Source organism: Stegodyphus dumicola, chromosome 10 (assembly GCF_044657685.1).
Source record: "Stegodyphus dumicola isolate Sdum_Otavi_A_Nest chromosome 10, ASM4465768v1".
Taxonomy (NCBI): Eukaryota; Metazoa; Arthropoda; class Arachnida; order Araneae; family Eresidae; genus Stegodyphus; species Stegodyphus dumicola.
This window is the reverse complement of record NC_140777.1, coordinates 47,333,726-47,358,826: the sequence shown is the minus strand read 5'-3', so window position 1 is coordinate 47,358,826 and position 25,101 is coordinate 47,333,726. Positions and strand designations below refer to the sequence as shown.

At 32.3% G+C, this 25,101-nt stretch overlaps 1 protein-coding gene across 2 annotated transcripts in view; it reads left to right on the top strand.

Moving 5' to 3' along the window:
- LOC118187321 (uncharacterized) overlaps positions 1 to 25,101 on the top strand; it is a 1,290,260-nt gene that overhangs the window by 1,093,852 nt on the left and 171,307 nt on the right. For both annotated transcript variants that reach the window (XM_085824924.1, XM_085824923.1), the window contains exon 11: positions 22,305 to 22,667. In XM_085824924.1, the coding sequence (XP_085681050.1) occupies positions 22,305 to 22,667 (363 nt within the window). The remainder of the gene's footprint in view (positions 1 to 22,304; positions 22,668 to 25,101) is intronic.

The following is a 25,101-nucleotide window of genomic DNA, read 5'->3' as shown; positions in this document are numbered from 1 at the left end:
TTTAGATTTCTATTGCAGAAAGAATACTTGAAATAATGTATAGAAATATTATTTTGAACCATAATTTTCAATAGTAAAATTTAAAGTACTGAAAAGGTAGCCATTGTTTTTGACAGTAGATTATATAATATAAAAATACCTCATGCTGAGCATTTTCTGAAATTACAATGCTAAATGAAATTGATATAGTGCAGCATTTAGCAATAATAACTTTTTGTAAACAAATGTAGCTATATTCGCTTAATTGTAATGACAGTAATTTTAACTGCATTTGTATAAGGCTGTACAGAAGATTTATTTATATGGGTTTTCATCCGCAGAGAACAACCGGATTCTCTGTGGAAGTGCTTCCGAAAATAATGTTTAAATATTACTCTAACTATATTTGAAAGCAATGCTATAACTGTGCTCTTATAAGACTCATGATTCGAAAAGCTTTGGTTTTAAATGTCTCATAAAAACTTTCAATTACTTCTGCAAAATTCATACCCACGTAAAAATTACTACACCGAAGTCAATTGATTATACAGCGAAACGTTCCTAAAACAATCAACTCCACAATTTGAGATAATGCCAGTTTCCTGTAGCCTGACAAAACTATGAATGATTTTTAAGTCCTGTTATTTAATTATTGTCCTCACAAATGTGCCATTATCAGAGGTGGTCATTTAAGAAAATAACCACTATATGAGGTTTCAACTTAATGTAATTTTTTTCAAATAAATAATTCACTTTTTATACTCCCAAGACTAGTACATTTAATATTACATAAATCTTATTCACAAATCTATTTCTATTTCAAAAGCAATTTATGAAAAACACATTTGAAATTTTCTTCATCAAACTAATAATAATGAAAATTAAAGTATGCATAAAAATGATTATATGTGTTTTAACAAAATAGCACAAAATATTTAATGTAAAAATGTAGTTCTTGTCTCATACTTGTAAAGAAAAATAGACCAAAAAGAAAAAACAATGTAAGCTACTATGATCATCTAAATTTTCACATAATTTTAGTAGTGGAAAAAAGATTCCTTAAGCTTGTATGTCTTGTCTACCCCATTCAATAAGTAATAAACACATTATATACTTCAATGTTTATTTCATTAATTAAACTTACCTTTTTTGCTCGCGAAATATAATTAGTACATTTTTAAAACATAAAAAAACATTCTTTTTGCTCGGCCACATCATATTAGTCGAAAAATTGAAAATTGAATCATGCAAGATCATTTTTAAGTAAGGTATGCTCAAATTTATTAGTACATAATATTCAAATGATAAACCATCTACATGAACAAGCTTTAAAAAAGTATTTCTAAACTGTAATCAAAAAAATAAATTTTCCAAAATACAGTTTCAGTAGAATGCAAAAACTACATTTCTGCATCTGCACACTGAAACAAATTATCAAGCCTGAAATTATCACTTTTCAGTCTTTAAGCACATTGTTTTTCAGGATAAAAGTAAAGATGGAAAATCAATTTCACGCTCAGAAACTCCATTTCACAACTAGTCAGTTATCAGCAACGTTCTCTTAAACATTAGACACGATTACACGTGCATGGCTTTAGTGGTATATTCATAGTCAGTGCTGGTATTTTATTATTTATTATTAATTTCTAAACAGTAAAACATAGTAAAATTTGTAATAAAGTAAATCATAGTAAATAATATATTGCATTACTACAACCACGAAGAAAATAACACAACCATCGCACAACAATAACTAGAGCGGCGCCATATTGCTTGTTTGGGAAACTTCTGAGAGTGGGGGAGGGAGGAGGAATTTTTTTCTTCACGTCAGCGTTAACAGGGAGAAAAGTTTTGCGATTGTGAATGAACTTGTTCGCGTTAAAGAGATGTTGGTTGATACCGCTGTTTATTTGGTTTTTTTTTATTAGGTTACGGCAAAGCACTTGAGGGCTATCTGCCTTAAGGTAGGGATGCCTTCGTGGAGGACTTTTTAAGGGAAACTGGCTCGTATACACGTTACACATGGGGAAAACCACGAAAACACCCATGCAGCCAGCCCGTTCGCGGGATTCGAACCTCGGACCGAACTACCAGTGTTCAGCGACGTTCCGCTCGGCCGCTGGTGGGCCCCGGTGTTTACTTGTAATATCAGAAATGTAACTGCTTATGTGTGTGTATTCAGAGAACCAACTCGTAGCAAAAACCACCTCCCTAAGACGACCGCCTCTGAAAGAAACCAGTATTTCTGAAAACATAAGTATACTTTTGTATTGAATATTCCCTCTGTAAGGCGACCATTCACAAAGAAAATTCTGCAAGTGTGTCTGGTCGCCTTAGAGAGATTCATTCCGTAGATTGAATCTCCCTAAGACGACCACCTCTAAAAGATAAACGTATCTCTGAGAACGTGAGTATCTATTGGTATTGAGCATCACCTCTCTAAGGCGACCACTCGCAAAAGATGAATTTTTATTTGCGGCTGGTCGCCTTGGAGAGACCTCGTTGTGTGTGGTGTATATGATTACTGTTATTGTTTCCGAAAAATAATTTTAAATCAAATAAATAAGCATATTTAGTAAAAACCCTCTCTAAAACGACCACCTGCGTTTCCAGGTTACTCTGGTGGTCTTATAGAGATCATATTTTCATTCTGTTAATTTTATTGTTTACAAGAAGTATATTAACGTCAGATAAAAAAATAACATAAACCCATATAAACCAACAGAAGATTTATTATTATATTGATACCAGTAAGAAAAACAGTAAAAGTCAATATAAACCTATACAAACCAGTACAAAGTTCTGCCATTGAAAAAAAAAAACGAAATGTTGGTTGTATGGTTGTCAATTGATACCAGTAAGAAAAACCCACAGAGATCAATAGAAACCAGTAAAAGTCAATAGAGACCATCAAAAATTCTATAGGTACCAGTAGAAAGTTTTACTGGTTTCTATGGGTCATTTTGAAAACAGTAAAAAAAACCCACAGAGACCAACAGAAGCCAGTAAAAGTCAATAGAAACCCATAAGATCTTATGTGTACCCATAAAAAGTTTTACTGGTTTTTATGGGGCATTTTTAGTAGGGTAGGTATATAAATTTAACAAACATTCTCTATTCGTAAAAAGCAAATTTAAAGTTAATTAAATTTTAAATAAGGAAATTTAATGCAAACAAAATATTTTGAATTATATATTTATTCATGGATTTGGATACTTGCTCTTGATTTATATATGCTCTCGGAATTTAAATGATATTGTAGATTAATTTGCAACAATTAATCATTTATTTGACTGCATTAAATTTCATTATTTAAAATTTCATTATTTAAAATTTAAATAACTTTAAATTTTCTTTTTACGAATAGCGAATGTTTTTTAAATTCAAATTTCATTCTTTGCAGCAATGGCGCAAGAGAATTATTTAAATTTAATTTAACTTTACTATTTATTTTTATTCTTTTGAAACATATATGTATATAAATATTTTTATGAGTATATTTGTGTAGGTATGTGAAACTAAGGGATAAACAGAAATTTTTACTTAACTCTTTAACTTTTCAAAAAATATTTTTAATGTTGCCACAAAAATCTCTCTTAATAATCGTTGGGACAACATTATTAAATCCTTGAAGTGTAAATAATATTGCTGCAGTGTCACTTGGGATAAGAAACCAAAATGCTTAGACTTCTTACTACTTATATGTTAGATTTATGGACTAATTCCTGTTTATTTTAGAATTTTAGAGCTTCTTTAAATACATAAAAATGATGTTTATTAGTATTTCCAACTTCAGGGCAAAACTATTAATGTCTGTAATGAAAATACTTAGCTATCTCTATTTCCAGCTCTGAGATCTTCAAACATTTTATGAGTATGGTAATTTTATCAATATATTCCTTCTGAAATAAGTTTAGAGTGTATCATATATAAGACCTGTTCAGAGAAAAAGTGGGATAGAATGTTATTCAGATATTACACTCATGTACATCATCATACTTTAAAATTTTAATACAGCTTGAAGCGATTTCAGTAATGCAAATAGGATATCGAGTTGTATTCAAGGTAATAAGTTTTTTCTATAAAATAACAATAAAAAATATCATATCTCGCATTGATTATTTCATTTAATCAAGAAATGGCTGAACTCTGTATTCAAGCAAGACAGCAATATAAATTTAAGCAATAATTTCGAAGAAATATTTGCATTGAGAAACAAAAGATAAATTTATTAGCAGTTAAAAAAAGTGTTACTTAAGAATTATTTTGAAAGTACTATTTCATTATGCAATGTCAATGCATAAGCTAAGTTTTAGTACTGCCAAATGTTTAGGAACAAAATGTGTATCGTCTTAATGACTTACAAAGAGATGGCTGAAAGGTTACGCCGCTATTCTTATGAAAATTACTTTTCATAAGAAGTTCATAAAAATTTTATGTTCATTGCATAGCTCGCACACTAAAACCAAAATATGGCTCTCTGAAGGTTTGGTTATATTTATAGCAGATTCGGGGTAAATTACGCTAAGCAAATAGGAACAAATGCTATAAAACACTACTACATGTAGTTAGTAAAATATATGAAATTCTGCGAAACTGAAATTTATATCTCAATCCCGACGATATAGTAAGTGGGGTAGCTTGAAGTGATATTTTCTCTGCAAAAAGTATTTCAGTGTAAAATAATGTTATGATATAAATATATTTTGCGTTCATACAAAGAAATGTATGTTGTTATATTTTCCAGGATTTCATTTGAATAGCTAACACATGAAAACGTAGGAAAGTTTTATTTAAAACAAGGGCATTAGTTAAGAAATCTAATATTTTAGGAAACATCTCTTGTATAATATCATGTGAAATGATGTCCTTATGAATTTACATCAATAATGTTATAACATAAAATCCTGTAGAGTCAGCAGTTTTTTTTGGGGGGGGGAAAGCAGCAATCCTGAAAAATGAGCAGTGCCCTCCCCGGAACTCGAATACTCGCCGAGTGTGCTACTTTAGACCACCAAAGCGTGCTGAAGCGAGAGGGAAAATATCTTACATACTCCCCCATTTAAATGGAGACTGGGGCTAGGAGACTCAGTCGTAAAATTCTGGTGGCGACGAATTATTGTCACCACATTTTAGTTCGGGTGTCACTGAAGAGTGGTGATTAGATTATTATTTTGTTTTTGGAAGCAGGAGACGTGAAAAATGAGCAATGCCTCGCCAGCGTCGAATACTACCGTTACACCACGAAGGCTTCTTGGAAGGAGGGACAAAATACCTTATAATTTTAACAACTCATTGTTTGTGCTTTAGGGTGATTTGTTGCAAGGAGGATATGATTTTTTAAAATCAAAATTTCTTTCTAAATTAGCAACCAAATTTTGGCAAGATAAGACCACTTGGCAATGTACTCGCGGTTAAAATCGTATGAATTAAAGGTGCTATTGGTACTTCCAACTTCTAATGTATGAATGATTTATGCAAGATAAAACAACTAATGTTGTATTAGACAAAGGGTTCCCAACCTCTGTTTGCTAGTGAACCCTTTAAGTCTTAACTTTAAATATGTGGACTCCGTATATATGTATATGAAATTTTCCTAAATGCAATATTTATTTGTAGGATATTCAAACATAATAATTTCAGCAGTAAAAACCTTTTTATGATATTTTTATTTAGGCATCACAGGTTGAATACTAAAAAGAAAACTGTAAAGTAAAAGTTTCAAAAAACACAAAAATTAAAACTGAAAATTTATATTTATAATTTCATTTTTGGAAGGGGTTCAGCTGCATTCTTGTTCACCCCAAAAGCAGCCACTCATTAAAGGTATTTATAAAAACATAATTCATTTGAAAAAAAAGTTCAATAACACAAATCATAAATTGCCACATCGATACCAATTACTCACTTTACAATTAAACGACTCATCTGACTGACTCACTCACTCATTCTCTCACTTTTATTTGATGTCACTTTCCTCAGATTAGTTGATTTAAGGATTTCTTCTATAATTTTCTATAGACAGAATTTTTTTCCTAGTTAACTCAAGAGGGTTTCAGAAAATACGAGTATCGTCTAACCACGAACTGCTGGAATTCTCTATGATATTAATTTATTTTATTATTTTTATTTAATAATTTTATCAATAACATTTTTTCATGAATCCCTTAAAACATGAAAAAGACTTTTTCTTTCAGACTTTCTTAAAATTTGAATGGATATCTGGTTGTCAATGTAGACACCGGTTGAGGAACACTATGTTAGACATTCCGAAGACAACATCTGGTGACCTTGTTAAACCCAAACACTGCCATAATATAGAAGTATTCAGCTGCACTGAGCCTGATAAAAGGTTTTGCGATTGGGGAGACACTATTTTTATGGAAGGTTACATCTTTCTGTGAAGAAAATGTGCCAAACTCTTTATTACTTCCGACCGAATTTTTCAGATTGCGTAGGAGTAGCATTCTTCTTCAATTACATTAAATTACATTACAGCCCACAAGTCTTCAACTGATTGTATGAAGCGAGAGCTTTTACATCTGTTACTTCATCTCAAAAGCATGCTTTGGGAAGGACTGAGCTACTTCTGCATCGAGAATGATTACATTTTTTCAGAACTATAGCTTTGGACTTAACTTTAAAGTATTGTAAAATACTGCTTGTCATTTTGCGTAATACTACAGAGATTACAACGCATAGTATTAATATGTTCACTACTTCTGCAGCGACAAGCAAAACTATAATCATTTTCTGTTCTTTAAGAAGCCCACTAGCCTTTGCCAAACTCCTCATCCTAACATTCAACATTTTTAATGCGCATCCAGTTATTAAACTTATATTCATGATTAAATAGTGATTAAATTTGGACATCTTTTGGACGAACAGTCATATTGGTACCATTGGTAACGAGTTAGCAGATAGGTTGGCAAAGGCTGCCATTGAAAATCAAATTATTGATTTTGAAGTAAACACTTGCTTTGACAGTTTGAAATCCTTGTTGAAAAGAAAACGTTTGAAAAGAAAAAGTATGGCAAGCAATGTGGAACGATCGAGATTCTAAAGGAAGATTCACATATAATTTAATCTCTGTAAGTGAGAGAAGATGCCTAAGTGACAAGTATCTAAACCAAGCTTTAACTAATCATGGACACTTTCCCTTTTATTATAATAGGTTTTCGATTAAAAATTGTGCCTATCCATGTGGCATGAGTAATGTCGATATTGAGCACCTGTTGTTTAGATGTTGTTTAGTTCTATGAAAAATATTGTTCTAAGATTTATTCCAGATATTGCTAAATTTAACACTCTAAAGGATCTAAGTAAAAATGCAGTCACTAAATTGAAATTGTCAAATTTCATAAAATATGTATCTGTAAATGAAATGAATTTATATATTGATTGTGTTTAAAATTTCCCTGTCTGTTTTAAGGAAAACTAGGATGTTTATGATTTTCTGTTATTTTATTTCTTTGTATGTGTAAGTAACATATATGCATGTAAGTAACATGTGTTATATTTTACAAAGTATGTAATAATGTGCTTTTGTTGGTGTAACTGGTAAATCTCACCAGATCCTAGACTTTAAGTTAATATTTTAGTTGTTTATTCTATTTAAAGTTATTTCAGGTAGTATAGTGGTAGTTCTACTGCTTAATAGGCCTGATTTAGGCCTTGTTTTAGATCTCAATGTTTCTTTAATTAAATAGCTCCACTAAGCCCTCTTAAGCCTCTAATTGCTGTACAGGAAATTCGACCAGTCATATTTATAAGTACAGATGTTTATCAGTTATAAAGACAACCAAACACTGCCAATTTTTTTAAGATCCCAAAAGCTAAAAGTCGAAACAGGATATACAAGCAATCGTAAAACTAAGCACTTTGTCAAAAGATAAAAATGAACGTTAGAAATATGTAGCAAGATCATTCATTTTAATGCTTTCATTCTGTGCACATAAGCAATGTTAAAGTTTTCCCATTGCGAATTCAGATGGAGACAGATCTTGCAATCAAAGAGGAAGAAATAATATCTTAAATAAATATTTGATGTATGTATTCGTTACGGGTACAGATATTTGAGAAAGTAAATTAATTTGATTTTCTGAGGCTGTTGACATTTATATTACACCCATTGAAATTAAACTTCTATGTTTAGCCTTTGTTTAACTTCTTTAGATCCCAGATGATATGTGATTTGAAGACTCCGCTATGTAGTTTCAGTTTTCAAAACATAAATAAAACGAATTCTTTCAGAAACTTTCAGACTTTTCAATTATTGTCACTAACGATAAAACGTCCTTGAATAGATAAAGGTAACTGTAAAAGACAAAGGTGACAGTAAACTGTGAGATACCATTCTTCTTGCGTCAACATATTGCAATTGCAGTTAAGATTATATTATGAGACACTAAATACTGGATCTCTGCAAACACTGAAAACAAGCAGTATCTATATTTCAAGAACCTGTGCATTTGAAATCGAATAAGTAGTACAAGAAACTACAGTACTAAAATGAGAGGCAAATTATAGTATCGTAACATTAAATATGCAGTTAGCATAGCATTTGATATAATAATGAATAAATCAGTTTTCGTCTGGCTTTTGACAAAGTACCAATAATGTAGCAATTGAAACTGAACACGAATTATGATATAATTGAAAATGGTAGACATATAAAAAGAATAGTGTGCCATTAGACATACAAAATATGATATAAAAGCTTCAGATAACTAATAAATGAAATACTGCTTGTCTTTTTCTCAAACCAATCCATAAACTAAACAATGCGTTGACAGCTGCGAAAATGTTAATATTATTAATGCAAAAGCGCATTTGTGCACCAGCGGCTGAGCGGTGAACTCGTTGAACACTGGTAGTTCAGTCCGAGGTTCGAATCTCGCGAACGGGCTTGCTTTGTATGAGTGTTTCGTGGTTTTTCCTATGTATAGCGTGTATAAAAGCCAGTTTCCCTTAAAACGTCTTACACGGAGTTTTTCTCTCTGTCCGTGTAGTGCCAAATGGTGGAGTACGTAAGAAATGAGAAAATAAATAATAATGATAATTACCTTAGTCAAGACTTGTCATTTTTGGAGCCGAAATGAACACGGTAGGTTGAAAACATTGGTTATTTACTTTTATTTACGTCATCAACGATTATGTTAGCTTAATACTCACGATTATGTTAGCTTAATGTCACGATGACATTTTTATAAGTGTAGTTTAAAATACTTCATAAGTAGCTATTTTTCCTTTTTACATCTAAATTTGATATCAGCATCTCGAAAGAAATACTTGAAATGCATATCTCCTGCTTGCGTTTTAATCTCCAAATTGAAATAAATTCCTTAAACCCTAAGGGAATGCGTATTTTTATTTACTTCTTGATGTCAATTATCCTTTGTCGTTGCTTTTGCATTGTTACAGGATTATTGAGCAATGCGAAAGCTGTAACTTAAAAACCCTTGCAATGAAAAAAGTTAATTTTCATTTTAAATTATTCCGACGAATCTTTCGAAAATATGTTGTTATTCATATTTCGCTTTATTAATGTCATTTAATTCTTAAACATAATAACAGGAGTAATCCGATTTCGATAATTCTAAAAAAAATATTTAATCATCTTTTCTAATGTTATATTTATCTTTTAACTGTATAAAAAATAATGCTTTATGTCCAAAATAATTTTAATAATAGCCTTTCGACGTTTTATTATTTGTCTTAAATAGGAAATAAATTAAATATTTCTGAAAACATTGCTTATATATATATATATGAATGAAATAGTTTAAGAAAAACATTAATGCCCTTCCAAAGGCCATGAATATCATTCAAGTCAACAATTCTGTTACTTGCGTACCTGTTTTGTAACTGCTTGTTTTTCTTTTCTTTGATTAGTCAAATAAAAATTATTCTTTCAATCTTTTAACCTTCTAGCACGCGCGCTTGGCAATTTTACATGAGCACGCTCGAGTATTTTTTACGACATCCGTTATTTTACCGTTTTGGACACGAAAAACGACAGGAATGAGTGAATTTTGATAATAAATTTGTTAAGAAATAAAATATTAGTCTTATTATTGCAAAATACAAATGATATCACATTCAAATATAAGTAAATTATTTTCAAGTTCTTATGTTAGTGAGATGGAAATGCGATGATGTATTTCATTATAGCAAATTTTAAATTATTATTTAATAATTGTATTTTAAAATCGAAGCCAATTTTAATATTCATCAAAGGCAAGTATAGACAAATAAATAAAGAAAACACCTTGGTAGGAAAAAATTAAGTTTAGCATTACTTACTTCTGCAAGGAAATTTACTTCTTACTGGTTACAAAAACGCACTTTAAACTAACTTTAATATTTTTATTTCTTTCCAAAATATAGAAATAAAAAAATAAGGAATGGAAATCTCTATTGTTCTCCCATCCAAAGATTTCGTTATCTTCCTTTTCTTCATCATATAAATCTTGAAGAATGCGAGCAAAATCAGCTGTTTGCACATATTTTTTGACATGAAAACCGATATAAAATTTACAGAGCCAAATGTATTCAAATTAAAATAATACACGGTAATGAATAACACAAAATTACAAAATACTTGAGAAAAAAATATTTTTCGAATTTTTATCTACGACCACGCGCGTGTCGTAAATTTTACGAAAAAGCTGCCACGTAGCGCAAAAGCCCAGTAAAAACAAAAAAAAAAAGCAAATGACTTCCTGTCGGCACATTCCATGATGTGGGGAAGGGTAGAAGGAAAACTAGAAATGAACTTCAGACGTCTCAGTTTCCATATGCGAAAAATGGGCATTAAAAACTGAATTTGTCGTAAATTTTGCGCATACGCGCGTGCTGGAAGGTTAACAACTCCTCGATATTTAAGAAATTCAGACTCGATAAAAAATTCAAGTCTTTCCATTCAGCGTCTATATTGTAGTATCAGTAAGAGAAGGTACCATATATCACTACTTGTTCGTTGATAAATACTAATATCGTTTGCAGTTGATACGCTTTCTATATATCCACCATTAGATATCGCTTTTTCTTATCTAAACAACAGTAAATTCAGTTATTGGTGGTATTACTGCTGTGACTTTATCTCACTTGTGTGACTGTAACAAAAGATCAAGTCCATAAGTTCAATTAGATCTGACATGTTCCAGAATCAGTTCCTTATTGGAAAAATTGGTCTTTAAGGCAACCATTCCATAAAAGGATATAGCAACGAGTAGCCAGATGAAGAACTGCACATGACCCATGGAGGATAAATCTTCAATTGGAAAGTGTAATTATCCTTAATCTAGTCAATAAATATGATATCTAAGTTATTTATATTTATCAAATTATAGAGGCAACTCAGTAAACGTCGCTTTGGAATGCGCCCAACTTGATATACGTGCTGTGTCGAGTAAGAAATTTTTGCTTCATGTACAATATTTGTTTGGAATATGAGTCGAGTTCGACGAGTCAGGAATACGCGAATTACGCTTTTTTGCCTCTTTCGAGACAATTCTACAACTGTCCATGAGCGTCACTACGCCTGTTACTACTATTCAATAAACAACCGGTATTATAACTCTTGAGTTTGTAAGTGATTTTCTCATAATTTTTGAAAATTCATTAACATTGAATTTTAGGAAAGGTAATGAGAAGAGTCAAGATTGTTAGGAACACCAAGGAAGTCAAAAACGAGATTATTGAAAAGTACGAAAGATGGCATGCATATTTGTGCCTTGATTATTGCACAACGTGTGCAGAATAGAGTCTTGTCTACAATTGTGAAAACTAAACACTATTAAATCGACTGATGTTGCAAAGGGAGTGAAATCGATGACCAAAAGAGATCAAAGACGCTAGTAGCAATTCTAAACCTTTTTTTTCCTCGTGCACCCCTTTCATCCTGGTTGGAAGATCATTTCCCCCATGATCATTCCATATATGTACATTTTTTTCTATTTAGATGATTTTTCAACGCGTTTTACAAATTAAACAATAAAATTTAAATGTATTTGATATTTACCTATATTTTATAAGGCTATACTTAATTTGATAAAGTATGATTTTATTAAATAATGGTAAATAGCATATCTGAAATAAAAGTAGTTTTTTTATATTCATAAACTAGAGCTAAATACTTAAACAGTAAATAAAAGGGCTAACCGCGTACCTCTCCACTGGTAATATTAAATATCCCCCTAGGAAGAATTCCCGTGATTGAGAACCTTTGTTTCAGAACATGATGTAAAATTGCTTTTGATTTTGATAGCAGAAAATCATTTATGTACAGTATATATTTCACCTACAACATTTGTATTTTAAAATTAAACATATTTTATTTTATAAGAAGGTATTAATTATTTTCCCTTTATTTCTTATTGGAAAATTCGTCTGGTATATGTCCCAGGATTTGAAGCAGATTAATGGCGTATACCGAACTACAACTGTAAATTTAAACTTCATAGTATTCTCGGCAGAACAGATGTTTTCAAAGGATGGTGGACATTTGTTGTTTTTACGAGAAATTTAATCTAGGATATTAAGTTGGTAAATGATCCCGAAGACGCTGAGCTGGAAATTCAGCCTATAAATATTAGGCTGACAGTAAATCTTGCATAAGACAACCATTCGCAGTCTTTGATAATTTGAATATTCTACGTATGTGGCAGTCTTTGTATTTATGTTGTCAGAAATATTGGTCACTCTCAGAAATAGTCCAAGTCATATCCAAATAAATAAATTAACTACTTCTTACTATTTGGATTAGATTCATTAATTGGGACAATGTATACTAAAAATAAACACTAAAGATAAACTTGGATAGCCCTGGGAACGATGAATGATGCTATCACATTCTTTCACATAGACATTCTGAAAGAAATTAAATTAATTTAACACAATCAAAAGTGGTTAAAAATGGGATAGTCACAATAGAATTTATCGCATATTGCACTTCTGGTTGCATTTTTTGAACTATTTGGTATTTCGAAAATCAAAGAGATAGGACATACTATAACTTATGAAAATTTAACAGCTTAAAGTTAATAGTATTTTATATTTGACTCCATTGTGAACAGCTTGTTTAAAACATTTCATATTCGAAATTTCTGTTTTGAAGAATTTAATTCCTAAAATAGAAGACGTGTAAATGCTTAGCTTAAAATTGTTTCGGTTGTTAAATTTAAATTTTTATATTTCTGTTAAAGTAGGAAACGCCGGTGTTCAATAGAATACCCAGACATTTTAAAGAATGACTTGCAGTTTTAGGCAAAGAAGGAAATATAAGAATTATAAATACTTTACCTAAGCATAGTATATAATACCTAGGAATTCTACACTTCAAAGATAAATGCTCTTCAGACAAAATATGAAAAAAAACGTCATGATGAGGATATTATTTAAAAGATGTTCGTTCCTCAAAAATACAAATGTTATTTTGAAACAATTATGAAAGAGTGCCATTAAATTTTGTATTCAATATACATAAAGAAAAATGAAAGTTGTATGAAACAAAATTTATACCTTCCTAATTAAAGAAAACAAAATTTTCATATAAAAATATGAAATTAAATTTAACCCATTTGTTACAACATGGTAAGTTTGAACGACATTTTGAATTCGCTTCATTACCTTTTTCACAGAGGAACATTTCATATTTTGGCACTTTGTTTTGACGAATCCTTCGCCACTTCCACTGGACTGAGCAGCTGCAACTGACCAGACAGAAATTTCGTGTCAGGAATACCTTCAATTCTAAGCAAGTTCCTAGAACATAAAAAGCTGTGATCTCTTATATATTTGTTTTAAAATTCTTTCATAAGTTCCAGGTCGATAGAAACTATCTTCTGTCACACCTGTCAATATATTGCACGAATTATTTCATGCTTTCCTAAGATCATGAAGATGTATTTCATACTTTTCCAATCTGTCATTTGGCATCCTATAGAATGCCTAGGCAATGTGTGAAATGCTTAATTGCTTCATGCATTGGGGGAGGGGCAGCCAGTTTTCAGCATTCTATAAAATGGCTAGGTATTCAAGAATGCCAAATTCACTACTTTAGTAATAATATAATATATACCAAGATCAAATTAAAGATTCTTTTCCTTCTGTCTTTTTCAATTTTTAAAATGTATCTTTTATTTTTACAATTTTAATATTAAACATTTCGAAATATTAAACTGTAATCGAAAATTTTCAAAATGAAATTTTTTATAGTAACAGACCATATACTTGCATTTTATATAAATGATAACATATATATATATTTTAAAATAAGAGATTAGTTTTTCCCTGATAAGCCTCATTTTATAAAGAATCGAATAAACTCGCTACGATATAAATTATATGGGAATAATAATAAAGGAAATTAAAAGGTAGAGAAGAAGTTCAACTTTAAAGTTATATATGCATTTTTGAGAATAACGATAAGATTAAATGTACATTAAGTGAAATTAAATAATAAATAAACAATATTAAATATGGATAAAATGCAAAAGTGGATACATTATTATTATTATTATTATTACTAAAAAACAACTTGAATCAAAAAATTAATCAAACACTTCACTGTACTCAATGTTTTGGGTAAAAATATTTTAATATTAATGTGCATAAAATACACATGTAGAGTACTGTTACGAAATTTACAGGCGTGGTAAGATAGCTTCCCCCGCAAAGCAGTTTTAGGGTTGCCATAAATTGTCAAGAGAAGGCATGGTTGCCACATTTGACAAGAAATCGCCCATTTGGTGACATTTGGCAACAAAATTGACGATACGCCATGGACGGATGGAGATCTCGAACACAAGCCGAAAGCTATATAAACCCTGCTGGTTCGCAGTCAGTTAGTGTGTCTCAGAGAGTGTGCCTCGTCTAGCGAGCCGTGCGGAGTTGACAGCCGGGCAACGAGTGCCGAGTGGGTCGTCGTGTGCACCGAAGGAGCCTCTTAGTGTATCGCGGTTAGCGCATCGTCGAGAGAGCGTGTTGAACTCCGGGAACGACTGAACCAAAGAGACGGGAGCTTTGCTCGTGTGTCGTCGAGTGTATTGCGAATTGTAGCGTGGAGAGTCTCGAGAGTATGTGGAATTCCGAGAACGACCAAGCAGAGTCAGGAGCTGTACTCTGGCGCTTTGCAGGAAGCTTTCTCCAGCGTTATTGCCTGACAGTGTGAAGGCTGTGTCGCTGATTGTTCCAGCGTGTTAATAGTAGTTCATCGACGACTGTAAAACGTGTTTTGGAGCAGACCTGACAATACTGACTAATAAAGTGTCTAATAAAGTTCATCAAGTGTCGTCGTTTTTCACTCCAAATCTAGAAACCCCGTACGAACGTGAAGGAAGAAAATAACTTAACAACTGTTGTCAGGAAGAGAAAAACGCCACAGTACTTTAAACTGAATATAAACTGCAGAGCAGAAAACTCGCTTTCGCTATAACTAAAACGTAACAGTAAATTGCGACACAATCACTGCTAAGCAATAGTCACTTTTTCCCGCAGATAGAAAAAACTTCTTCCATGTTTGAGGTTTCAGGAGGAAAGCAGAAAAAATAATTCCTTTGAACTTAATCAGCTTACCGCATCCACGGCACACAAAGTCAGCTTTTCTAACGTAAGATAGAAAGAGATATTTTAAGTTCCTTTCTTGAGACATCCCTTATAATAATTTTGAGTGGTGAGCTGTATTACACAGATGTTCTGGTGCTTTTCTTCCTTACATAAAAATAGTTTTCTTTTAATCTCCATTTATTCCAAGAACTAGTATAATGAAGTCATAGGCATTATCTCGGGTAATCTAATCGTTCCGAAAACTCAGTGTAATAAGTATAAGTTGAAAAGGTTTTTGAAAAAAAAAACTGAAATTAGAATTCCGAAAAGCTCCCAAATAATATCATTCGCGAGCAACGCAACATAGATCCATTTTTTGGCAAGTTAACGTTAAAATATGAAACAAATATTACGGGAAAATTTGAATTTTTTACACTTAAATGATGCAGCTAGCCATTAGTAATAGTACTTAAAAAAAAGATAAAGCTTTTTGTCTCCTTCCAACATAATTCATGGGAGTAGGGTGATGTGAGTAACTTTCTGGACTGAAAAATACATTCCATGCCTTTATATCCATTCTTTAAAATTCTTTTGATTAATAGTATTCTGATTTTATTTGTTTTGTTCTACTTTAGCATGTACTTCCTTTTCTCTGTTTGGCATCATTTAAATTTCTTAAGAGTATCATGCATTGAAAAACGAAGTTTTTTTAATAGTGTTTCAGACATTACGAAAAAATGGTCTTGCAAAATGTAGATAATAAATGTTGTTATAGAAAATAACTCTTGAGTCATATATTTTCTCGTTGTTTTTGCAAGTATGCATTAAGTGCTGTTATAAGCAACGTGAAGGTTTTTTCCGCTCTTTTATTTTCGCATTTAGGTTATTTTTAGATTTATGATTATTATGCAGTAAATTTTGCGTGAGTTTTTATTTTGTTATGTATCTAAGATTTTTTTTATTAGCAACATACGTCTGTGGCTTAGAAGTGACCTTTTGGAACAATGCAATTTAAATGCAAGCAATGATCATTTGTAACCAAACATAGGGTGGAAAATTATGCAGATGGACTTTTTATATCCAAGAACTGAACCATTTGATGAAATTATTCTTGCACGTGTTATCCATCATTGTACAAAAAGAGAGAAATAAAAGAATTTTCTTCGAAACAAAATGGCAAACCATTTTATCGCCACTTTAGATGTTTTACTCAGAGAAAGGACATTTCATGAAGAGAAATTTAAATGTAGTTTAGAAATTTATTTTTAATACGTTTCCATTCAAGGTAATTACTTTGACTGGTATAAATCAGTGCGTTATGTCAGTAGAGTCTACTTGGCTGCCATTCCTTGCGATATTTTATATAAATGCTCTCTGAAACACTCTGCTAGATTACTACTCCTATTCTAGTCTTTGACAACTATATTCTGTGCCAAGGCTCCATGCATCAAACCGCCGCATCCCGCTGGAGAGAATCCCGGCTACTGGCCGCATCGATAACCAGGATGACACGTATCCCGGATAGGCACATCAAAGAGGACTGCGTAAATGCAAGGGGAAAAAGCAAATATTCCAATACCAAATAATTAAGAAGCGCCGCAGTGGTTGAAAGGATAATCCAGCGGAACACTACTGGTTCAACCGAGGATTCTACTCCCTAGTGTTGAGCGGACTGACTGCAAAAAGTTTCCGTAGTGTCGCTCTTGGCTAAGATAAATAGGTTTAGTTTCCCTCAGAAAGTCCCAGATGATTACATCACTTCTTATTGGCAAGTAATCCTAGTGTACTTTGTCCCAATTATTTAATCCAATACTAGTGCTTGAGAATAATTTTTTTAATTCTCATTTTATAATTTTTTGAACTTAAAAAATATTTTGTAATCGAATTTCTCTTGCAAACTTAAAATATATCTGATTATAATCTAATTTGTATATTTTGGATCATAATTCCAAATATCCTAAAATTCAAGAATCGATATTTGGAATGATATTGGAATTCAGAATGGCCCCACCGTTGACGAGTGGCTAAGGTCGTTAAGTACTGATAGTTCGAAAGTTTAAGCTCAGGCGAACGGCCTAGCTGTATGCTTGATTTTCGAGTTTTTCTGCATTTGTAACGTGAATACGAGCCAGGTTTCCTCAGAAAATTCCCTACAAAGTCATCCCTCCTTTTGAGCAGTTAACCTGTGGTATTGCGCGGCCCCAACCTACACGCAAGAATAATAGTGACTGCTATGAACTGGAAAGTACACAAAACTCTTAAGAAGGGTTTAACTCCCTTTTTATTCTACTTTAGAAGTTACAGATGCGTGCACTTGACCCTCACAAACTACGCCGATCCGGCGGTAAAATAAAAATAAGAAACTAAAAGTGAATAATAACAAGTTACTACCTACGAGGCTCTCTAAACGTAACTAACCTAACCGCGTTCTAAGATACAGCTGATATTTCAGCAAACTTTCTGAATATTAAGTTGAAAGATTCAACTATCTGCCGAGACAAGCACACAGGCCGAAACGCGCGGTTCTTCAATTTCTACCTAGCCACCTTCACGCTCGTGAAGCAAGAAAGCACAGTTTCGAACTCGTTTCCCTTCTATTTAACTCAAATTACTTCTGCTTAAAATTTGAATACTTTGCGCGTTCTACTAAAATTTACATACTCTGGCACTGGCAATTCCAGGGGAAAGTAAGGCTTGACAGGAAAGATAGCTTAAAATAAATGTTAGTTAAAATAAATATAAACCCTACAAACCCTCGAGGATTTGACATATTCAAATATCCTAACCTAACCAGAATTCAGAATGCTGGATATTTCCAAACGATTGCATCATTAAATATCTCTAGAGCAGCTGATCGTAAACTCGTATTTCTACTTTAGGAAATTAATTGAATGGAGTGAACTTCAAACTGAGATAATAATGAATCACGTGATAAATATTTCAATGAAAAAAGTAGTTTTCATAACAGAATGAATAAAAACGTTCATCCTCATAAGATCAAATATCATTAAATTAGAATAGTCAAAATTACCCGCGATATCATTAGTTATAAAGAACTCAAAGTTATCCAATAATTTGTAGAACTCTACTGTAACTAGAAGCTTAAGTCCTGTTAGGCCAGTAGCGGGTTATCGTTACCGTCTTTAACAACTTACAAATGCTGAAGAAGCTTAAAATAACCTTTTTATTTAGTCCTAAAAAAAGGAACAGAAGAGATATAGCTTGTGCAGGAACGAACTCCCGCTATCTTACGGGTATTTAAATCAGCATAACAGAAGCTAAATTTAGTTTCAGGCAACGTAGTCACAGGATACCTATAAAATAGACTAATTAAGATAGCTGAGAATTTAACCGGCGCTAGTTTAAAACAATGGCTAGCAAGACTCTAAGCCCGGAATATAACTTTAGGCAGTGCTGACGAGAGTAAGTAGCCGCAAGACGCGGCTGCCAGAAGCTCTCATCTAAACATTCAAAACCCTCAGCTTAAAATGCATGCAATTGATTTGTATTCTGGTGACGAATATGGAAAGAGGAAGTTAGAGCAAAGGTTCAAATCATAATAATTGGTTAATTAAATTAAAGTACGTTATAAAGAATTTTAAGTTCATTAAATAGAATTTCGCGAATTATATACATATTATTACAATGCTACAATTTTTGTTAAATTTTTTAGTTGGGCACTAGTTAAGGTTATATCTGATTTCTTGTATAACTGCACTTAATTAATCGCTCTTGGTCCAATGAATTCTCGCCTTCGCAACTCAAGTGCTTAAATAATTTTTAATAATTTCATAGAAATGAGACTGGAATCGGCTCCAAGCATAGGCGACAGAGGCAGACGCCTACAGTGCTGATTTCTCGGAAGGGGCCAACTAAGTTTTTCTGTGACAAGCGACAAATAAATTAAGATATTTCTTGCTTTGAATTATTAATATGTTTAATTTATACACGACGCCAGGTATGCAGGTCGCCGAATATGTTGGACCTGGACTGGGTAAAACTAAATAATTTTTCGAAAACTACGTCTTGATGTACAACTAAAAATTTACATATACTAGCCGCCATTATTTACGGAATTTCACTAAGTCGGATGTTTAAACTTGTAAAACATAAAATTTAATCTTCACCTATTAACTGGGCTCCATCAATGGTAATTCTAACTTTATGCTGTAATAGATATAAAATTCACTTACCATTTAAATTATTGTTTAAATTCACTTACGTTTAACTGATTTTTGGAAGGCTTTTCTTCCCAGGCTAAAAGCTACTACACTGCCTGCATCTGTACTGCTTCTCAGTGATATAATCATTCTTTGTTTAAAATCAAACTAATTTGCTTTTCGTTAAACATCCCCAGAGTAAAAAATACACAGTATTAGAATAAAAATAACTTGTTATTTAAAATGAAATTATATGTTTCAGGCAATATATGAAACGCCGGCATTCTACAAAATACCTCGACATTTCGTAGAATGTCTGGCGTTTTTGACAAAGTATGAAACATGAGAATTACGTAAAGAAAAATCAAAGTTGCACAAAAATAATTATGCCTTTTTTATTAAAGAAACGAATGTAGGAAAATGTATGAAATGGACGGAATTAGGGAATGAATGTATAAAATGTATGGATAATGTCTGAATGTATTAAATGTATGAATATTCGAAATGAATCAAGGATGTTTTCGCCGATTTATCATTTAACATTTACCCAAGACTTTTGTGGTAGTAAATGTCACTGCTAAAGCTCACAATGAATATATAAGAATTTAACCTTAGTTTAACACCAGAAAAATACTTATTTCTGATATCGTGAAAATAAGAAATTTCTGTTGTAATAAATGAAGTAGCAGCAGCGTTAAGTTTCGCTTAAAACCCTTACGAATTCAAACAAAATGTTCCCTTAATCTGATGTTCAAATGTTTGAAAATGCTTCAAGAAAGTGCAAAAGTTTTGATAATGAAAGACAAGCGCAATAATTGCACGAAAAATATGTTGGCCTAACGAGAAAGTCTTTGTTAGACTAACACATTTTTGTTGCAATACCTCAAGGAGAATCTGTAAAAAATTTCAGATAGCTTAATGAAGATAAAGATGAGACAGCAATTTTGCCTGCGTGGGGGCTTTCGAATATATCGACAGAAAATTGTGTTGCATGAATGAATAAAATGCGTACGAATTTAATGTTAACATAGCTTTACACAGTGCCTGCAGTAATATAAAGAATCAACTTGGAAAATGCATAGTAGATGTTAAACTCTCAACTCTGTAAAAGAAATATAACAACTATTTCACCCAAAAACTAAAAATATATGTACGTTTTGCTTTATTTATCATTCATTAAATACTTCTGATACGTTAATGTTTATGATACCTGAGCATTTATTAAAATTTCTCAATACCATTTTTACTGATTAATTATATTTTAGCGCTATCTGTGCAAATTAACATGAATAATTGGAAGTTGAAGATAAGCAAACAAATTCTTGTTTATTCATTCATTTAATTCCTTCATTTTGTTTATGTATAAAGTCTATGTCTTTTAGCGAGCATACACTATAGACTAAAAAGACTGTTGAAGAACTATCTTCTAGTCTAGTGAAACAAAAACAAAAGTCAGTAAAAGGGTGTATAAGGACCTTTCTATACGAACACAACTTAACAGTTACCCAGCTTGGGTTTATACAAGCCAAGCACTTTTGGCTTGTCATAAATACGCACTTTGAACAATTTCAAAATGTGACAGATTAGCCTAACGGCTCACAGGATAATTTGACGTGAAGGAAAGCTTCTGATTTGTATAAAACCGGCGAGATAAAGCCAAGTGGTTAGAAGCATTTAACGCCATAAAATCAAATCGCTAATAATCACAGCACAAAGTGATCTGGAATAGGCAGACACGCTCTAACTTTGATACTTCGGTGTTTTTCCTGGTATTCAGCAGAATGATTCGTTCCTGCTCTTGCCAGTATCCTCAGAGAAACCGGACTGGGCCTGACATAAGATGAAGTCTAAAGATGAGAGTTCTCCAATTAAAGAGGTGATCTAAAACTAACTTCCGAAACTCTTGCTTAAATAGCATTCTCTCTACCTTAATCTGAATAAACGCTCGCTGTCTCATCATTTACATTCTGGCTTGAAAACTATGGGTGAAAAGAAATTAATAGGAAAGTGCCAACTTAAAATTAACTGTTAATTAAAAATAAATAGTTGAACCTCGCATATGTTCATAGATATATAGCAAAATGTTGCTGATGGGGAACTCTGGTTATAAAGTCTATAACATAATATTTTACTGAGTCTTTTCTTAAGACTTAACAGGCTAAATGGACACATGTGTGTCAACCTATTACCATGAAAAAACAATGAGATAGGCAGGTATCAACTGCTGGTTGATCATGAATCTCCAGTGTCATATTCGTCAGTATTCTACACATTATGTTATGTCCATCGGCAGGTATTTGAATATGATTCGATGCATTGCTACAAAGAAGATATAGGCCAGTAATTGAACTTCATAATCTAATAGACTCTTACACTACCGTACCACGACGGGCGGGAACCATAAACTAGAATCATGTGAGTCCATTACAGGCTTACACTAGCGATTAAATAATGTCACTTCTTTTCCTTCTCAGTACTGCGTAAGCGCAAGAAGTAATGCAAATTTCCCAACACATTAAAATGTATATAACTGAATAGTTACAAATTTATGAAAGTAGATTCTATATTGTACTTATTTCCATTATTATTAACAGCATATTCTCTGATTTGATCCAGGTGAGTTCACCTGCCAAGTATCGGATTGGGGAACTATTCAGAACAAGAGTATCCAGGTAGCAGTTGTGACAGTTCCACAGCCTCATGTAACACCTATCACCTCAACAGTTAACCAAGGAGATCGGGTAGTCATTACGTGCCTCTCTCAAGACGATATGTATGGAAGTTTTGGTTATAACTGGTTAAAAAATGGACGCATTCTTAATCCTTCAGCCGAGCCTGAAATGGTTGAAGATTTGTTTCCTGCTGGTAGTCGAATACTCATCCAGTCTGCTAGGGCGTCTGCCACTTATACCTGCATAATTACTAGCACTGCAGGAGCTACAAGGAAAGACAGCTTCGTTACAGTTCTGTTGTCTAAAGGTATGATTATTATATAATATTTCTGATTCTTCATAGTTGATTTAGTTTCATGTCTCTTAATTGATTATTTATTAATCTTGGCTCATCACCTAAATTCTGAAGTCATCATCGTAGAACTTTATTCCATTATCGCATGCTTTAAGGGTGCGAACTAGTTAATATTAAGTTCTTAGTAGTATAGAGGAAAAAACTCTAATATGAATACCACATGACTTCCTTGAACACCTATTAAATTATACACATATTTTGCTGCACTTAATTAAAGGTTATTTTATTTGAAAGTGAGATACGAGCTTCCATTCAAAATGCCTTTTTGGCACTGCTGATTACAATAAAAAAAGGACAGGTGCACAACTAGATGTTAAAGCTGTTCCATATACAAAATTTCAAAATTCTACGGCTAATCGTTTTTGCATTATGTGAGATATATAGGGGTACGTACAGACGTTATGCCAAAACTGTACCGAATAAAAATCGAGTCACAAATAAAATATTTCCGATAAATAGAAACCGAGTCCCAAATAAAACATTTCAATATTTTAAGGTGAATCGTTTTGAGTTATGCGAAATATATATGTTACCGTGAAAGACCGAAATTGGAGAATGTCGACTTTCATCGGAGAATGTCAACATTCACCAAATACGTCGGTGAAAGATCGAATATTGCATTACATTCTTATACATTCGGACGCTCACCCGTGTATGTCGACAATCACAGATATGCTCTGGTGTAGGTCGAAAAGAGAGGAGTATATGTACACGCTGTCGTTGCTAAAGGAAGTGTTCCAAAAATAAATGCAGTTGTAAAAGCAAGGGCCTCTTATGCAATCGAAAGTGACATAACAGTTTAAGTTGTTGCAATAAATAAGATTTGAATCACATAATTTAGTAAGTTTTTTATTACTGTTATTTTATTTTCTCATTTAGAACGTCCTGTATAATTAAGTAAGTTTTTAACTTCTATTATTTTTCTTTCTCATTTTGAATGTACTGTGTGTTTTAATTTCATATATTCTTAAGTTCTTATTTTAAGTCTCAAGTGCGTTTTTTTGCCACTGAATTACGGAGAAGAAAATATAATATTCTTATACGTTCAACATTCACCATTAGTACATAGTGAATGTCGACATTTACCGGTGTAAGTCAGAAATAAGAGTATTTTGAAAATATTTCGGACATACACCAAGCGACTAGGTGAATGTTGACATTCGCCGGTGAAAGTGGACATTATCCAATTTCGGTGTTTCACCGTAACATATACATACAGACGCCACAATGCAACTAATCAAACTGGATTCGGGAAAGATCAAAATGAATATTTCCACTGAAATCTGAAAACCGAAGTTTTTCGCGATTGAAATGCTTCCTTTACTTCGCACAAGTAAGTAAAAGTAATTCAGCTAAAGACTTTGTAATTGTACATTTACAAAAGCAAATATCACGTATTCAGAACAGTTGAACCAGCATCCAATGCTTCCGTGACCACTGTTGAATTCTAGGAAAAGATTCAAAAGCAATGTTTTATATCCATATGTAAGTTTTAAATATAAACTTATAACAATTGAAAAGTTTAATTCTAGATACTAACTATTCCCAAGTCTAACTCGTACTCGTCAAGGCTATCTACTCGTCAAGCTAGGATATGAGTTACTATTGATAGCTCAACTAAATGGTGAAAAGACAAAAAAAAAAAAAAAATAGATGACTTGAGTTTTTTCTACTTCGCCATTTTTGAGGACAAATCAAAATAACCAGTTTCCTGGATCTCACAGAGGAGCAATCTGATCGTAAACGTATTTTAATTGAAAATCTAAATTATTCCTTATCAGGGTTCCTGCCAGCTGGAGGGGACAAAATAAAAATCTGAAATTATTGTTAACCTGCCACCGAGATTAATTATCTACAAATTCTAATTATCTGGAGTAGTTGTGTTCGCTAAGTAAAACAGGCAAGAGGCACGGGCACACAACCGCATATTGATCTAATTTACTCATACGGTTAGAATTATTTCTCTAATTCCTAAACTGCTTGCTTCTCAAATCTACAGAATTCTCTAGATTGAGTACGTGAAGAAATAAGGCACAGAGGACAGATGTAAACTGAAACTAAACTGATTAGTTAAATTCGGCTGATATGCCACAAACTTACTTTAACTAGTTTTAAGTATTTATTAACTTCCATTAAGTAAAATTGTAGGTTGAGTACCTTAGCCGTAACAGACTGGTGTACAATGTGTTTTATCATTTGCTTGTTAAGATTTTATTTATTTTAAAATAAGCCCGTTAGCTTTACGTAAATTCAAACTGTATTTTATTAATGTAATTTGCGAGACTGATAATATAATTTGTCATTTTAACTCTTTTATTACGTTTTCTGCGTTCGTATTTCTTTAAATATTTGATGGAAAACTGATGGTGTTATCAAAATTAATTTA